The sequence below is a fragment of the Pectinophora gossypiella genome, chromosome 11 (assembly GCF_024362695.1).
Source record: "Pectinophora gossypiella chromosome 11, ilPecGoss1.1, whole genome shotgun sequence".
NCBI classification, from domain to species: Eukaryota; Metazoa; Arthropoda; class Insecta; order Lepidoptera; family Gelechiidae; genus Pectinophora; species Pectinophora gossypiella.
In genome coordinates this window covers 3,313,438-3,330,852 of record NC_065414.1, presented here as the reverse complement: position 1 = coordinate 3,330,852, position 17,415 = coordinate 3,313,438, and the positions used below count along the sequence as shown (strand labels likewise).

The 17,415-nt window shown below is 37.1% G+C and overlaps 3 protein-coding genes across 3 annotated transcripts; 2 read left to right on the top strand and 1 right to left on the bottom strand.

Moving 5' to 3' along the window:
• Positions 1–656: 656 nt before the first annotated feature.
• Positions 657–4,313, bottom strand: LOC126370756 (uncharacterized). The gene is made up of 4 exons (XM_050015792.1): positions 4,176–4,313; positions 3,451–3,611; positions 2,213–2,317; positions 657–771 (listed from the first exon to the last, which is right to left on the bottom strand). Exons 1-4 carry the CDS (start codon positions 4,311–4,313, stop codon positions 657–659), a joined length of 519 nt encoding a protein of 172 aa, XP_049871749.1.
• Positions 4,314–5,167: 854 nt separating this feature from the next.
• On the top strand, positions 5,168–9,029 carry LOC126370793 (uncharacterized). The gene is made up of 5 exons (XM_050015817.1): positions 5,168–5,279; positions 6,021–6,225; positions 6,650–6,859; positions 8,175–8,285; positions 8,894–9,029. The coding sequence occupies exons 1-5, from the start codon at positions 5,168–5,170 to the stop codon at positions 9,027–9,029; spliced, it is 774 nt and encodes a 257-aa protein (XP_049871774.1).
• A 1,558-nt stretch (positions 9,030–10,587) lies between these two features.
• On the top strand, positions 10,588–13,958 carry LOC126370733 (uncharacterized). The gene is made up of 5 exons (XM_050015764.1): positions 10,588–10,901; positions 11,359–11,566; positions 12,120–12,338; positions 13,401–13,508; positions 13,832–13,958. The coding sequence occupies exons 1-5, from the start codon at positions 10,721–10,723 to the stop codon at positions 13,956–13,958; spliced, it is 843 nt and encodes a 280-aa protein (XP_049871721.1). The 5' UTR covers positions 10,588–10,720.
• Positions 13,959–17,415: the final 3,457 nt, after the last annotated feature.

The window sequence follows — 17,415 nt, the reverse complement described above, 5'->3', positions numbered from 1 at the left end:
TTTCAGGCTTGAATCACCTGATTGTCCGAAAAAGTAAGATGATTCCGTGCTTCGGAGGGCACGTTAAGCCGTTGGTCCCGGCTATTAGCCGTAAAAACACCTCCACCAACCCGCAGTGGAGCAGCGTGGTGGAGTATGCTCCATACCCCCTCCGGTTGATTGAGGGGAGGCCTGTGCCCAGCAGTGGGACGTATATAGGCAGTTTATAACTATGGATTCCACACCTTAGGTTGTATCGAGGGCTTCGACCAATACCCGTACGACGCACACTGGATCGGATTTGAAAAAAAGGAACTTACGATTTTTTTTGACAAAATGTCATTATTTTGTTATGCCAATCGATAGAAAAATCAATACAATCAACATTTAATACTTGTATTTTTACCGAAAAACGAATATTTAACGAGATATGATGACAAATGTGTTTTTTTTTTACTATGGAACGAAAATTATTTTTTTTCTGGTGCTGAAGACCGGTGACGTTTATCTGCGTATATAGCATACGCTGCATTTATTGGTCGCAGCTCTCGATATAATTAGCGGCATGGTTGCTGTGTCGCGGAGGTAGGGATATGTACGCAGAGAAAACAATTAAAAATAAATACAAGTAGTATAATAAAAAAAACTAATCATTTATTTAGGCGGATGTATAAGGACTAAAGGTCGGTGTATAGTGATACTTGAAGTAGTGATAACGGACATAAGTTTATTGATCTTATACACTCTTCTCTCGTTGCATTGTGCCATTTCTCTGTTGCAGAAGACTTTTGACTGAAAAAAAAAAACAAAAATAAACATTAACAAAAAACACTGATGTGGGGAAATAGTTCGCCAATCTGAAGTGGTACTGGGCTGGACACGTTTGTCAAATCCATCCGAAGCGGGTAAGAGTCGTTATCCACTGAACACCTCAAGGCGGGTACAGAAGTCGAGGCAACCCAAAAAAAAGAAACGAAAAGACAAAATCTAATCAAATCAAATCAAAATCTTTATTTGTGAATACAGGTATACAAAAGGTGTTACATAAAGTTATTACAATCTCTGTATTCAGCCTGTTAGTAGGCATACAAATAGTGGCTTATTATTTAAGTACTTACTATTAAATTCAACAATTTATACAATAGGATTTTAAGCAGAGATGTCAATTTAAAGCTAAAGATACAAGTATATTATATAAGACTATTATCCGTTAGGTATTCATGGATGTTATAATAGGCTTTATTTGTCAATAGTGCATGTAACACGTTCTTAAAATTTTCTAGATCTAAACATGTCATACGTTCAGGCAATTTATTGAAGATCTTAGGAGCTAGACCTAAGATACTTTTGTACTTTTCTATTGTTTATGTTCTTTTATTTTATTTTTATTGTTTTGTTTAAATTTCTATCGCATTAAAAAATTTCTTTATTGATAATAACAAACACTGGAAGAGCGGAGTTTTTCCTGACACAGGCAATTTGTAGCTTAAAAGGAAACTCCAATAAACTAATGTACGACTGAATTTATAAATATACATTTTTGATTTTTTTGATTTTTGATTTGAAAAGATGGTGTGACGACCTCAATGCTTATCGGAGGATTGGCCGGAGATCCCGCAAAGTCGAGAGGAGCGGAAAAGGGATCGGCTAAATAAGATAAGACATTAACAAAAATCTAAACTTAACTATTACTTGTAACTGCCTATCAAATCAAATTGAAACAAATGTAGAAAGTAAATGGGGATTTGGTTGTTTATGGTATGATTGTACGAATTTAGGATGGTTAACCAATGGGACGGAAGGAAGTTTTAAAAACATAAGGAGGTTCTATGAATGGATTACCGTCGGAATGTAAGGGGCATTTGGTTTTTCGAAGATAAAACTAGTCAAGATAATTTAAATATCCCTTTTTAATTCTATATCCCACACAAATATTCTTTATTGCACATAAAAGAATTTAAAGATTATTAGATTAAAGACAGAAAAAGAAATGTAATGTTAAACAATAGGCGGCCTTATTGCCCTGCAGCAATTTCTTTCGACTCATGCTCTAAGGCACGTGGTTAAAATCAACAGAGATTATGTGTCTTTCCTATTGGATCGTTTTATATAGAGGTGAAGCTGGCCGTCTGATCATTTAATATAGGTAAGTGGAATTTTACGTCACAAAAGTATGGTCTGAAAGTTTTCGTTACGATGTCACGAACACCCTGAATGTATTTTAATATATTACCTGAAAACCATTTTCAAAATTCTGTGGTATATCTCTCTCGGTTCGTTGACCTGCCTCATCTCACAAATGGCCCGACGTATGCAATGGTAGCCGTTCAGTCCGTTCCTGAAAGCAATTGCTGAAATTAGCTTCGAAAACTTTGCTCTTTGGCAAATTATGGTCCGGATGGACTTATGAATCTACAAGTTTTATTGGTTACATAAACTCATGACCGTAATATCAGTCTTAGTGGACATTATAGTCCGCAAGTTGTCATCGTTTGAGGTAAGAGCGGTGAGATTGTGCCATACAAGCCACCGATATAAGCCCGACCCTGCCGGCGTGGTCGACGATTTTCCTCAATCAACGCTTATCGCTATCGACACATTTTTCCTCTCAGAAGACGCCCTGAGCCGAGGTTCGCGCCCAAATGGGCACCCTCAGGCCTGTTGTCTTAAACGCTGTACCGGGTGAGAGCCTTCAGCGCTCCCCATTTGTCCGGCCAAGTAGTTAATGCCATCTGAGGCAAATCTACAATGAGTCACGTCAAAAAAAACGCCATACAAGCATCCCGTTCTTACCGTGTGCCGTAACGCGTTAGTGCGAAAGAGGCAGACAGTCCGCGCGCGTTTCTTTATGTTTATAAGGGCTTACGGCTATTTAGACTTATACTGAGACTCAGCGGGGGAGTGAGGTAAATCTAACACGGGACCGATAAAAATTGGCGCGGGGCGGAAAGCGTCCGTCCACTCTATAAGCCCGACCGCCTACGGTAGATCAATTATGCATATTTAAATACTCACATGCCCACTATTAACGCAGTAAGACCTCGTTAATAGTTTATGTGTTTTAATTATGATAATCGCGTAAACCTCAAACAATGTACCAATATATTCTCTAGAATATTCTTGAAGATGAAGATTCTCCGTTGAATTGTTTGACATAACCAACCATGGGTACATGCAAATAATTTAGAATAGGGGGGATGCAGGAGTGCTGTACTATGCGAGTTTGGGCTACGTAGCGTAGATGTGTGTGTGTGTGTGTGTGTGTGTGTGTGTGTGTGTGTGTGTGTGTGTGTGTGTGTGTGTGTGTGTGTGTGTATGTGTGTGTGTATGTGTGTGTGTGAGAGAGAGAGAGAGAGTGAAAGTGTGTGGGTGTGTGCGCGCGCGCGCGTGTTTGTGTGTGTGTGTGTGTGAGGGTGAGTGAGTGAGATAGTTGGTGTAGTATATTGTGCAATCTATGTAAGCAAGCCTTACTTGTCCATCAAAATCTCTAAACTGTTGTAGACACTTCTCCTCTGGAAGTGATGGTATGGGTGAAAAGAATCCGGGGCTTCGTCCCAATTCATGCGGAACCCTAATGCCTGGGCGAATATCTGGTTCCATGGCACCATGTTCGCTTTGAAGTTGAGGCGGAGCTGAAAATTATATAAATTGTAATAAATAATACTGTTTCCTAGGTACATTAAAATGAAAAAATAGGAATTCATATTTGGATCACAAGTGAGTGTTAGGTGTTATTTTTTTTTAAATAATTTTCATGAATTTTCCGATAAGATTTCCACTTGTTATTAACTCAGAACCATGGTCGGAATCATCTCTCTCGGTATTCCTTACGGTGTCACTAACACCCATCCGTACTTGTATGGTTACCTGTACGTACTTGTACGGGGTGTAAGTAAATGATTCAGCTCATTATTCTGAGTTAATATCAAGTGGATTTTTTCTAAAAAATAGTAATAATTGAAAATAATTAATAAAGCAAAAAGATCTTGAATTTTGTAACGGAAAATTCCACTTGATATTAACTCAGAATTATGGTCTGAATCATCCCCCTCAGTATTCGGTACGATGTAACACCCTGTACATATACTATTATGTTAGTATACCTCAGGCGTCAGAGATATAAGTTTTATGTATTTTACAAATATAGCCATTTAAAGTAAAGAAACAATACAAATACATTTGAAAAAGATACTTACGAAGAAACGTGTATTATTTTTGAAACTTAAATATCTTTTTGGTCTAAGATGTGCATTGTCATTTGCTTCACCAAAATCCACCAACAGAAACGCTATTAAAGAAGTATAACACAAGATAATCACATACACTTTGATCATAATCAATTTAAAACAAATTAATAATAGAAATGGATTGAAATTTATATTTTTTATCTTGTGATTCTGCCAGTATTGTTTGATGTTCTTACTTTAAATAATAAATAGATATTAAAAATAGAAATTAAAACTTGAATTTGGAATACACCACGGGGCTAAGTCAACACTATGGTGAAATATCTCGGAATTACTTTTTCTGGCATTATTTTTTGCACCAAGCACAACTTTGATACTGCCATCATGTAGAGTAAAACTTAAGATGGTAGTAAGTGTCACTGTAACGGTTATTGCATTGAAGTTTATTTGAAGTTGCGATTAACGCTTTTCAGATACTGACCTGGGTGAAGCGTTACATAGTGAATTTAGGGTAACATAATTATACAGTGTGATATTTCTATATTTCGTTATTATTCTTATGAAGATTTTCGACTTAGCGTTAATATTGCGACATGTTACAGATAGTTTTAGTAAAGTTACTCATTCTTTAGACATTTTAATATCCTTTTGTGACTTGAGGGGTTTTTCGGCGTTACTTAACGTGTCTAAAATTACATCCTGTAGGTGCCAAACTAATCCATAACGGTTTTGTCATTCGTATTTGTAAATCGTGATTAACGGTTTCAAGAGATCAGACCAAGATACGTTTTGGGTAAGTGTAATCCCATAACTAGCCCAAGATACTTCATTCCAATAACGATTTAAAAATAAAGAACTATTTTTTCATCTGTGCTTTATAAATGATTTCAAATATTGATGAGTAATTTTTTTTCGTGCCAGTGATTGGTTTATTCAAATTAAGAATGATTTTCCGTTTTGCAGCATTATTCAATTTGGTGCTGATTGGTGCTATAACTCAAATGGTAGATAATGTTTTTGGCAATGAAACGACGGAGCTACATGGAAAAAGTGAAATATTGTCGAGGAGAAAGAGATTCTTGGTATTCCCGGAAGGTAGTTCTTTGCAGTTAGGTAAGAGTTTATGTTTGCAAGTACTTACTTACCAGTTATATAGAGTCCTATATAATAAATTTTGCATTCTTTCTCATTGTAACATGTTATCATCTCCCTAGCATTATTCGTATTTTACAGGGTCCGATTACCTAACTTGAAAAGTCAGGTCCGGTTTTTTACAGAAGCGACTGCCTGTCTGACCTTCCAACGCGAAGGGAAAACCAACCCAATACAGGTTAGGTCACGTACCTCCGAAAATGCATTTCTCTGGAATGTGGGTTGCCTCACGATGTTTTCCTTCACCGCTGAGCTCGTGACAACCATTTATGATCCAAACAAAGTTTTGGCTTGTGCTCGATTCGAACCTGAGACCTCAAAGTGAGAGGCAAGTGCTCATTGTAACATGTATTGTGGATAATTCTCAGAGTTGACTCCCTGAGCGGAAGTTCGGTTCCACCTTAGTACCCTTAGGCATGTCGTCTTTAATCTTGTATCGAGTGAGAGCCTGGTAATCTGCTTTTGTTTGGCAACGTACAGTCATGTGCAATATAATGTACCCACTTTAGGACTCTATCGCACTAAAATAATTGACATTTAGTGAGACTTACAGTTCAATTTGTCAAAAAAGTTAATGTGACATGGTACCAAAGTGTATACATATTAATGTTCGTGACCGTAGATACTGCCATCCGGGGCAAATCAAAAATACACTTATAACAAAAAAGACCCATTATATTTACTGATCAATCCATATTTCAGTATTCTGCAACTCGTTTCCTCTGGTCTCTGCAATCGGGGATATTATGCTCTGGGGGTATACAGCAGCTTTGGCGTACGAGCTACCTCAGGATCCGTACTCCCCCTTCATGCACCACGCTGACCCTCTGCACAGAAGAGTTGACACCAAGGAGATTTATTACATGAACGAAAACGGCAAGATTATTTATAAACGGCCTTATAAGAAGTAAGTCATCATCATCATCTCCTTAGCATTATCCCGTTTTTCACAGGGTCCGTTTACCTAACCTGAAGAATTGACAGGTCTGGTCAGGTTCCTATAAGAAGTAAGTATTTATTGTTAATTACATTGTAATGAGGAGTAAAACGGTCAAGGGTCCTTGGAGGATCAATACCTATAACTCTGACACCAATGTTGGTGAAATCATATTGGATATGAATGCTTTTTTAAATAAAATTAGCAGTTTTATATGGTACTTGACTCGATTGATACGTTTTACAGGAGCTCAATATGTTCAGTTACATCAATAACAACTTGTAGAAGCTCAACATACAAAACATTAGCACTAAAATAACAAACGTAAACGGCGTCCGACGATTTAGTTCAAAATTGCATTTGCGTAGGAATTTAACGCTTTTCCTCTTTCCAGAAAGTTTATTGTAAATCCGGCTTTTGCGAAGCGTAGTGTGGATTCGCCGAAAACACGTGGAGATGCATTCAAAATAGACAGGATACAGATGCACAGATTGCGTAGTGAGCGGGAGTTTTTGAAAAGCGTCCACATGGATAGAGGCAGCGTCGAATTTCACAGGAGAAGTCGCTCTCTGTTGTACCAGAAAATTGAGACAATGCTGCAGAGGTGCGTATTTTATCCCGTTTTGTTTTGGTACGCTGCCTTTGAACGGCGCAAAGTTGTACTTTAGACACTATGGATACGTCATACAAAAAACGTGGTTTTATACAGACACAACACATTAACGTTATCGCAGATGCGCATCTGTGTGTGTGACGTCTGATGCTCATACGATTGAAGACTTAAGTAAGACCGAGAGAGAGTTACCGTTGTAATGCAATCAAAATTGAACATTTATACGTTAGCAGTATGTGCATCATTTCACCAACAAGACCTTCTTCTTCTACTGGATACTGTTTTGCTTTGCAGCTTTGCATAAGTGTTTGTACGAAGAACACACATGAGAAGGGGGGGGGGGGACCTAGCTTAGCGCCGGTCTATACGTAGTATTATTTCGTATCCCTTTCGTCCTCAGAGAAGTTATAGACGGGAGTTGCCAAGCGCACGCGTTCCCCTCTGCCGAAGTACATAGTACATGAACGATCGGTTCTTGTTTTTTTATTAGTGTGGCGGTTTTATTTTGGCATGCGCTTATAGAGAAATTGTGCGTTTCTTATAAGTATGCGGCAATAAGTAGACGTGTGCTGTAAGTGTGTACCTCACGTCCGTCACAAAGTGCGCACTACGAGTTTTCGCCGCGCGGCAGAAAAGAGCAGCGGCATAATGTCGCACTGTAATACTGCGCCGCTGCGGTGGCTCTGTCGTCAAGTGCGCGCAATACAATTTAAAACTGTTTGGTACAGAATTACAGTAGTAGTAGTGCGCGCCTGGCCTAAAGCTAGCCCAAAGGAAACTTTCGTCTACGTATAATTTCTATGATCTCTCGTTATTAAGCTGGTAGAATGTTCTTGTAACTTATAATGCTATATATACTGCAAATCAGACTAGCTAGTTCACCTATATTTCAATATAGGTGATTTGCAATAGCTTCAATGCGTGGTACGAGTTAAATCTGTCAAAGTACAGAAGCCAGTGTTGTGACGTTCCTTAGAATAGTGATGTATCAGTAGAAATTAGACCTATCTGTAATTGTTTTATCGTAGGATTTCGTATTAACAGTAGCTGCCAGTTTTCTTTATTTATGGCTCTGCCCATTAGGGGTTACGGGCGTGAGTTAGGTGGAGATTTGTAATTAGCATATAGATACTAGTGATTTTATTTACTGTACTATTCAGCTGTTAATCTTCCTAAAAGTAAATGAATAAATAAAAAATTTAAAAACAGCCACTGCTCTTACAAAAGCGAAAACAATTTCGCTCAAATACTTCTTCTACTTCAAACTACAAAGTAGCGTTTTCTTAAGGATTTATTTTCTATGCAGCTCCGGCGTCGGTGGGAGGCGATGCATGTTGAAAACTTTATGCTTAGTCGGACAGACGCAGGACAATCCCCAGGGCAGCTTCCTGCAGGAGATATTGAGGAGTGTATTCACGTACGTATAAGTTTGTTGTTGTGAGGAAAATCGATTTAACGTTTAAAACAAATCTAATATGTTCTTTTTTGCACAATACTTCAATCAATCAATCAATAATTAGTTCACTAACGGCCTCCGTGGTCCAGTGGTTGAGCGTCGGGCTCACGATCCGGAGGTCCCGGGTTCGAATCCCGGTCTGTTTAGAAGTTGGAATAGACGTGCATACACACATACACAGCGGTTGACTTTTTTGCCTCGCCGCAGTCGGGTAAATAAATACGAGTCAATACCGTGCCGACTGCTTCACTGCCAACCGCGACCGTTGTGTGATAACAATAACCACCCTAAAGATATATATTCCATTTATATATTTTTTTTGGAAACGTTGCCTGGAACGTCCTTCATTACACTGTCCAGTCATGAGCAATGTTATGTGTTTTAGGACTCTGTCACACTAACATACTTGACATTTAGTGAGACTTACAGTGCAATTTGTCAAATAAATTCATGTGACATGGTACCAAAATTGATGCTCAATAAGGTACATTATGTAATGTGACTATTCTTTTTTAATTTGCATAAATGTGTTTTTATGTAATAATGTTTATTATCTGTAATATTTACAGGTTACCAAAGGGCCACTCTTCTGATCCGGAGTATAAAGAGTATGACGACGCAATGTCTGCTAAGGAATCCTGTGATGTTTTGTATCCTGAATGTAACGAGCCCGTACAAGATGCAGTGCCGAATGTTCTAATCTAATCTAGCCTACAAGATCCCACTGCTGGGCAAAGGCCTCCCCTTCCTCTTTCCATTTGGCGTCGTGGCAGACCTCGAAAGAGATGGCGTGACGACATGGACGCTTGCCGGAGGGACTGGCCGGAATACGCACAGGACCGCCGAATGTTATACAGTAATTTTAATTATTATTATTATTATTGCGTATGGTAGACAAAAATAAAATATCCTGGGTGGATCATATAACCTAACCTAACCTAACCAAGTCTCTGCCACATCCGTCACACAATGCAGCTCGGCTATGGCACCTGGGATCCGGTGTAGAGGGCACTCGTTCACTACGTGAGATATGGATTGATACCATACTGTGAATGTAGTCACTCCATAAAGGAGTCCCTTTAAGCCCAATTTATGTAGGTGATGGTTTGACTTAGTAATTTTAATGACGTCATTTTACTATTATTAGTGATGTGCCGTTCCCAGAAGTAAAGGGTTATGTAAAAAGATTTTTATTACCTCAACTTTAGGCAGATAAGATCAGAGTAGAAGTAAGAACAATTTGAAAAAGAAAAACAACCAGTGTCCAAACTATTAAAGAGTATTTACAACAGGAACATTCCTGTCAATGGCACGTTAATGAACAGACCCAGCTTAGCCTGGGTACAATTTTTATTCTAGAGTCTTCTATAATTATTACTTGGGGGGTTAAAAAGGCCACATTATAGCAAGTCATCTAAAAAGCAATATTGCTATTTGACATTTGTGTGCATTACGCACTCACTTTTATATGGGCAAATGTCAAATTGCAATATTCCTTTTTTGATGAATTACTTCGATGTTGCCTTTTTAACCCCCCAGAGTGTCTAAAAAGGCTACATTTAAATTTATCTAAAAAAAAATATTTGACATTTGCGCATATAAAATGAAAGTGCGCGTAGTGTGTGTGTGTTACTTAAGATAGTGTCAATTTAGTAGTGTCATAGGTACTTGTGTACTTGTTTGTTTACAAATTAGCTATTGACTTTCAATGTAATTTATTTCTATCTGGATATAGGTGTTTAATTTGCAGTATTCGTAATAATGTTTGATTAAAATGGTAATTAATTTGTACTTGTACAAATAAAAAGAACTACTTACATAGATCATACGAACTATTAGAGAAAGCTTTATCATAATATTGTTTTTTTTTTTTTGCAATTTATCTAATGTAATCTGATTTAGTATTGAAATTTGGCAATATAAATAATATAACATTGTATTTTATAGTTACATTTGTAACTACACTGTAATCTCAATTTAGAACCTCATGTAATGTGATGTTTTTAAATAAAATATGACAAAACTCCAAAATTTTAAGTGTATTTCCATTACAATTTCCCAACACCATGTGAAAAGCATTATAATTAAATCGATTGGGCGCTACCGTTTTTGTTTTCTGACGTAAATAATTTAATATTTTCAACACGAAGTAACTGTGAATGCGGTGACAGAGGTTGACACAAACTATGTTAATTGGTGTCTCATATACACTCTTACTCGCTCCATAAGATAGGAACGAGACAGTATTTTTCATGCTCCCTTACCGTCAACTCAAAATTTAAATTTCGAATCACTAAAGTTGCCAGTTTCAATGCGTTTAAAAGTAATAGCAAAAAGTTTTTATTTTAATTTTAAAAGTTAATGATACACTGTGCTAGATTCAAACGTAGAACAGAATGTATTGGTACGTTCAAAATTGTTTGTTGTTTGCAATAACAGTTTCTTTGTTGCAAACGGTTGCAAGTGAAATAAGTATGTCTGAGAGCGGTGGAAATTGTTCGGAAGTTTCGAACTTACGAACGTTTTCGAGGAGAAAAAGGTTTTTAGTGTTTCCAGAAGCTAGTTCGCTCCAATTAGGTGAGTAAATACTATAACTTCTGTAAGCAACGGCGACGTGTTAAACGATGTCTCCTATGTTGTCATGTGTAACTAGGCAATTATGGTGTATGCTCGAGACAGGTCAATGAACCGTCGCGTCTTGACTAGAAAGTATTACTGTTATCCCAATATGGCTGTCATGAAAGTTTACTTTAGCTAAGTTTCCTTTGACATATTGGCTTAACTAAGATTGGCTCTACTAACTACACATTGGCATGCCATGTAAATATTCGTTTTTGTCTTCATCACCGGGAAAATACGCGAAACAAATGATTTGATATTTAGTAAAATACAATTAATAAATATTAAATATTATTGACTTCTTGCAGCTTATTTTTATTTTCAATATTACATCAGTAATTAACCCAAACATATACCAAATGCTTACGTGCAACTTTTGTACAGGATAGATGCTTTTTATAGTTTTTATTTTCAGTTTTCTGTTGCCAAACCTCAGCTCTAATACCAATTGGCGATATTTTTCTCTATGGTAACACTGCGGCTTTAGCTTGGACCTTGCCAACGGACCCAGACTTCTTGACGATGTTTAAGAAACATGAAAAATCTCAAAGACGGCAGGATACGAAAGAAATCTATTACCTAGACGCCAACGGAAAGCTCCTTGCTAAGGTGCCGTATAAAAGGTAATTACGTAATAGTACGCCAAGGACACTTCATACAAAACACCTCATTTTACACAGACACTACACATAGACGTTATTGTACACGCGCATCTGTTGTGTGACGTCTGACGCTCGTACGGTTGAAGACGAACGGAAGAGTGGGGGGGGGGGGGGGGGGGGAGGTAAACCTAGCTCCGTAGCTGGTGGGGATTGGAGAGTAGCCGTTCTATACGTAGTATTAGTCCTTAATACAGGGGCGCCATCACACGTTTGAAGGTATCACTCATTTGAGAGTCTCACCCAATTGTGTCACTTGTCAAAAAAATTAAAACATGCGAAATATCAGTAAGGTTTTAAAGCATTTTATTTAGGTATTAGATATACGTAAACAAAACTCGCGGGGCCTGGCTGACTCTCTCGCTGACTTTGTATATCTGAAATCAACCAACAATTTAACCATAAATAACAACTCTCGACCACCTTTGTGATGTAATAACTACCAATCCAATGATCGTTTGATTACCGGTCTGTTATGTTTTAGGAAACAAACTTTTATTTGACATTTCACTTCTAGGAAACCAATCATAAACCCAGCTTTCGCGAAGAGGAGCGTGGACGAACAAAAGACGACGTTCAAAGAAAAGTTGAAAATCAAATTGGACAGAATGAAAATGCACGAAAAACAAAAGAGTAGACAATATCTGAAATCTGAATATATGGATGAGAAAAGTGTGAATTTTCACAGACACAGTCGCGTTGGCTTGTATGAAAAGTTGGAGAAGCTATTTACTGCGTAAGTAATGTCGCTTCTGATTCGACAGCGACAGCTTTTCATAAGTGTTTTTTTTACTTTCAAAGTCACTTTTCTCGTACGGTAAAAGACAAAAGGAATGCTATAATTTTGCATGTAACATCAAACTAACACATGGAGGATTATTCTAAAGTTTTCTTTTCTTTGATTTAATCACCTTCTTAATTACTTACCGTCCTTTAAATAATAAATAATAGAAAGAAGGACGAACATTGACCAAATTGGAGATGTCCTTAGAAAAGGTTTATCTACTCTGAACCGGCGTGCGTGTATGAACGATTGATGAATGTGGAGGAAGCAAAAGAAGTGTGTCAGGATCGAAGCAAAAGGAATTCCATACTCTCTGCTTACCCGGTGGGAAATAGGTGAGAGTTTATCTATGTATGTATGTAATTATAAAAAGGAAAAATAAATACATAAATAGCCCATATACGTCCCACTGCTGGGCACAGGCCTCCAATCAATCAACAGAAGGGGACGGAGTAAATTATAAGTTACATAACTATTGCAAAATATCCCACATGTTTATGCAAGTAAGCATGATACGATGTCGTGTTGCAGAAATTTCAGTACAAGACAAGAAACAGTACAGTCATGAGCAATATAATGTACCCACTTTAGGACTCTGTCGCACTAACATATTTGACATTTAGTGAGACTTACAGTTCAATTTGTCAAAAAAGTTAATGTGACATGGTACCAAAATGTATACATATTAATGGTCGTGACCGTACAGTATCTGTTATTCCACAAGGTCAAATTTCTTATTTTTTAATTTACGCGTCATTGTATCAATGACGTCGTCTAGATTGTGGATTTTTGACGTGATTTATTGTAGATTTGCCGCAAATGGCTTTTTTTTGGATTTTTTTTTTGGCATTTTTTATTTTACTATTTTTTTTAATAACTACTTGGACGGAAAAAAGACGGACTACATGCCTGATGGTGTCCAGTTTTGCGCGGTACATTATGCTGTGATTGTGCCACGTTGCTATGACTTGTTTACGTGTAGCCCAAAGCCATTCTATTGGATAATCTGTGCAGGTTAGGGAACGATGGGAAGCAGTGCGTTCTTTACAAACTATGCGAGTCAGCTCGGAGTCGCGCGAGCCAGGGGACATTCCTTCAGGAGCTCGAGAGAATTGTTTTCACGTAAGTATTAGCTTGGTAGCTACGGATATATAATTGTTATTTCGTATTTTGTAGACTCTTGTTTGATGCTAAAATTGTGTAATGGAAACGATTATATTTAAAAACAACCGATAATCATTTATGACCCAAACATGAATTGGAAAACAAATTCGACAATCATTCGTTTAGGCCAGTGCTGGATGCGAACCTGCGACCTCAAAGTGAGAGGCAAGCGCTATTGCAAGACGCAAGTGTTGTATGAGATACGATAGCAAATTATTCACAAGAAAGATAATGTACATAAAGATAGATAGATAGAAATATTTTTATTATTTATTCCACAGGTTACCCAAAGGAGTGCAGTTTGCTAAAGAAGAACATAAGGACTATGACAAGGCACACCACGACAGCAAAACTGACGATTGTTCCACTTTGTACCCCGGTTGTGAAGGATCTATAATTCCTGTATAAGAAAAGATGATACCAAATTAAATAAAAATATTTAAATGGCTGATTATGATTTATTTAATAGTTATTTATTCCACCACCACCATATTTTCTTAGGTATTTTATAAGTAACATTTTTATGTACCTACTCGTATAACTTGTTATTTTTTCATGTAAGTAGCTGTTTAATATAAATTAAAAATATTTAATAAATTAAATTTCAATAAAGACCATAGAATCGTAAGTTTACACATAGTGGACGTTTTAGTAATTAAATTAAAGTATATTAGTTTAAAAACTAAAATCCGACTACGGAAAAATAACTCTTTAAAAAGTATGAAACAAGAAAATGGGTACTTTTCTCTGCAATTCTATCTATCTTCTAACGTCCTATGACCACAGCTATCTTCTAAACATCACTATTTGGAAGAATTTCAAAGAAATGTACCTATTTTCTTGCTTACTTTTTAGAGTGTGATTTTCCGTAGTCGGATTTTAATTTTTAAACTTATATTTTTATTTATATTATTTTGGATTCTTATTTATTAAGATGACGTGTTTGAAATACGAGTTTTATGCATGATTTGGAGATAAAACCTATCCATAACAAGTCTGAGCATTCACGTTGTAAATTCATCGCAATTATCGAGTGAATAAAAGAAAATCTGCAAGAAAAAGCTAATGTACATAAACATAAAAATAAAGCTAATGTATAGTAATGTGGGACCGTCGGGCGAGAATTAAACACGATAGCACCTTTAACACTTTTTTTATTAACCTTCTCCTAACAAGCACACAGACATCACACTTTTTTAATTTAAAATATTCTTAACGCAGATCAAAAAAACACCCTTCCACCTCGACTCTCACCCAACGACTCCTTCTTTTTTCAAAATCCCTCATCTAAATCCGTTCACACCGTTCATTTCAAGTCACTCATCCATCTTTTCTTTATTCGTCTTCGTTCAGAAATCAACATTCAGCCTCTTACTTATCCCACAATAATATGTACATAATGTTTGAAATGTGTAAATGAAGCCCTTTAATTTGATACCCATACAAAAAAAACTTCGGCCTCACTTTATGTCCTCCAGAGGGCGCCACATTCAATTTAGCGTGACGTCATAGCGTATAACCATCGGATAATCAATACGCTTCTAGTGACACACCATTTGTTAAATTCTGACAGGAGGTTTAGAAGTTAGGTTGAAACAGACGTGCATACACGCATACATACATATACGTATTATGTATGTAGTACATTTGTGTAATATATGTAGGAAAGTGAGTAGAACGGAACGTACGATTGATAAGAAAGTAAGAGAGAATGCTATGGAAGGATAATGCATGGGGATTTGGTTGTTTATGGTATTAATTCGACGACCCGATTACTCTAGCCATAGAGGCAGCCAATCAGCTCGCGACACCAAACACTTCAGGACCCCGATACCGACCCCGCCGGCGTGGTCGACAATTTCCCTCATTCAGCGCTTATCGCTATCGACCCACTAGGGTCGATTAATTCTTTCAAATATTTTTCCTCTTAGACGACGCCCTGAGCCGAGGTTCGCGCCCAACTGGGCACCCTCAGGCCTGTTGTCTTGAACGTTGTACCGGGTGAGAGCCTTCAGCGATCCCCATTTGTCCGGCCAAGTAGTTAATGCCGTCTGCGGCAAATCTACAATAAGTTGAGTCAACAAAAAGAAATGGTATTAATTAAGAATGGTTAATGAATGGGACGGAAGGAAGTTCTTTTTTCATGTATGTTTTTTTTAAGTCTGATTATTGGGGTCGGAGTGTAAGGTGCATTTGTTTTTTTTTGTGAAAAGTAGAAAATAAAAGGAGTGAAGATAAATAAAATATCCCTTTTAATTCTATATCCCTCATATATAAGTACATACATACATAGCGGTCAAACACATAACCCTCCTTTTGCTTCGCCGCAGTCGGGTAAAAATAGCTGCTCGTTTTGGTGTCGCATTGTAGTTAACTTGCGGCTCTGCCCAGTCCATTAGATATTTCAGACGTAAGTTTGTATATGTATGTATTTTTGTGAAAATTTAGACAAATTCTGCGTTGCATTATATTAAATTACAAATATTATAAACTTCAAAGTACCCTCATTATATTAAATAAGATTACCTTACAAAGAAATCAGAGTAAAGTCAACTTAGCTGCTCTCAATTTAAAGCTGAGAACGGAAAGTAAACTGCATAAAGACTGGAGGTGTTAAACGTAGTAAGCTAATGGGAGGAGGCACTCGCTCTAATACTTTGCACAAACATCCCGGTTCAATGAACACTACTGAGATTCTCGTGATTCTAACCGGGAAAGGTATAGGGTGGATGAGATAATTTTTTATGCGAATTTTTTTCTGAATTCACGGAAGATTTTTTTGCAAACATTCGTTCGTTATTACGAATATAAACGAAACAGTAACTTAGTATCAGAAGAAATTGCTGAATCCATTGAAATGAAATTGGGTAAATGAACACTACTGAGATTCTCGTGATTCTAACCGGGAAAGGTATAGGGTGGATGAGATCATTTTTTATGCGAAAAATTTTTTGACTTCACGGAAGATTGTTTGCAAACATTCTTTCGATATTACGAATATTAACGAAACAGTAACTCTGTATCGTACCTTTTCACGTTTAAACCGTTGAATCCATTGAAATGAAATTGGGTAAATGATCACTACTGAAATTTTTGTGATTCTAACCGGGAAAGGTATAGGGTGGATGAGATGATTTTTGTGCGAAAAGACGGCAGAATTGTATAAACATTCATACACATAAAGTGATTCTGTCTGATACCTTTTCACGCTTAAACCGTTGAATCCATTGAAATGAAATTGGGTAAATGAGCTCTACTGTGATTCTCGTAATTCTAACCAGGTAAGATGAGATGATATTTTATGCGAATTTTTTTCTGACTTCACGGAAGAAACATTCGTTCGATATTACGAATATAAGCGATAAAGTAACTCTGTATGGTACCTTTTTACGCTTAAAACGCTGAATCCTTTGAAATGAAATTATGTAAGGAGATATAGAGCCTGAGACCCACGGAAGAATATAGGATAGTTTTTATCCCGAAACATACCTTTTAGGTGGATGAAAATAATGAAAATTCGTGCGGACGGATTTGCACCCTTTACAATTGTCAATAAGACACTTATCACATTAGCAAAAAAATACAGATACGTCAGTTAGCAAAATCAGCCACGATATGGGTGTTAGTGACACCGTAACGAATACTGAGTGGGATGATTCAGACATTGAGTCTTAGTGAATAATCAAGTTGGAAAATTCATGAAAATTTTAGTGATTTATTTTATTATTTACAGTTCCATACTTTTGTGAGGGAAAATTTCACTTGATACCAACTCAGGATCATGGTCTAAGTCATCCCTCGAACACCCTGTACACAAATTACCCTCCTTTGTGTCGCGGAGTTGGATAAATAGAAGTCTGCCCTC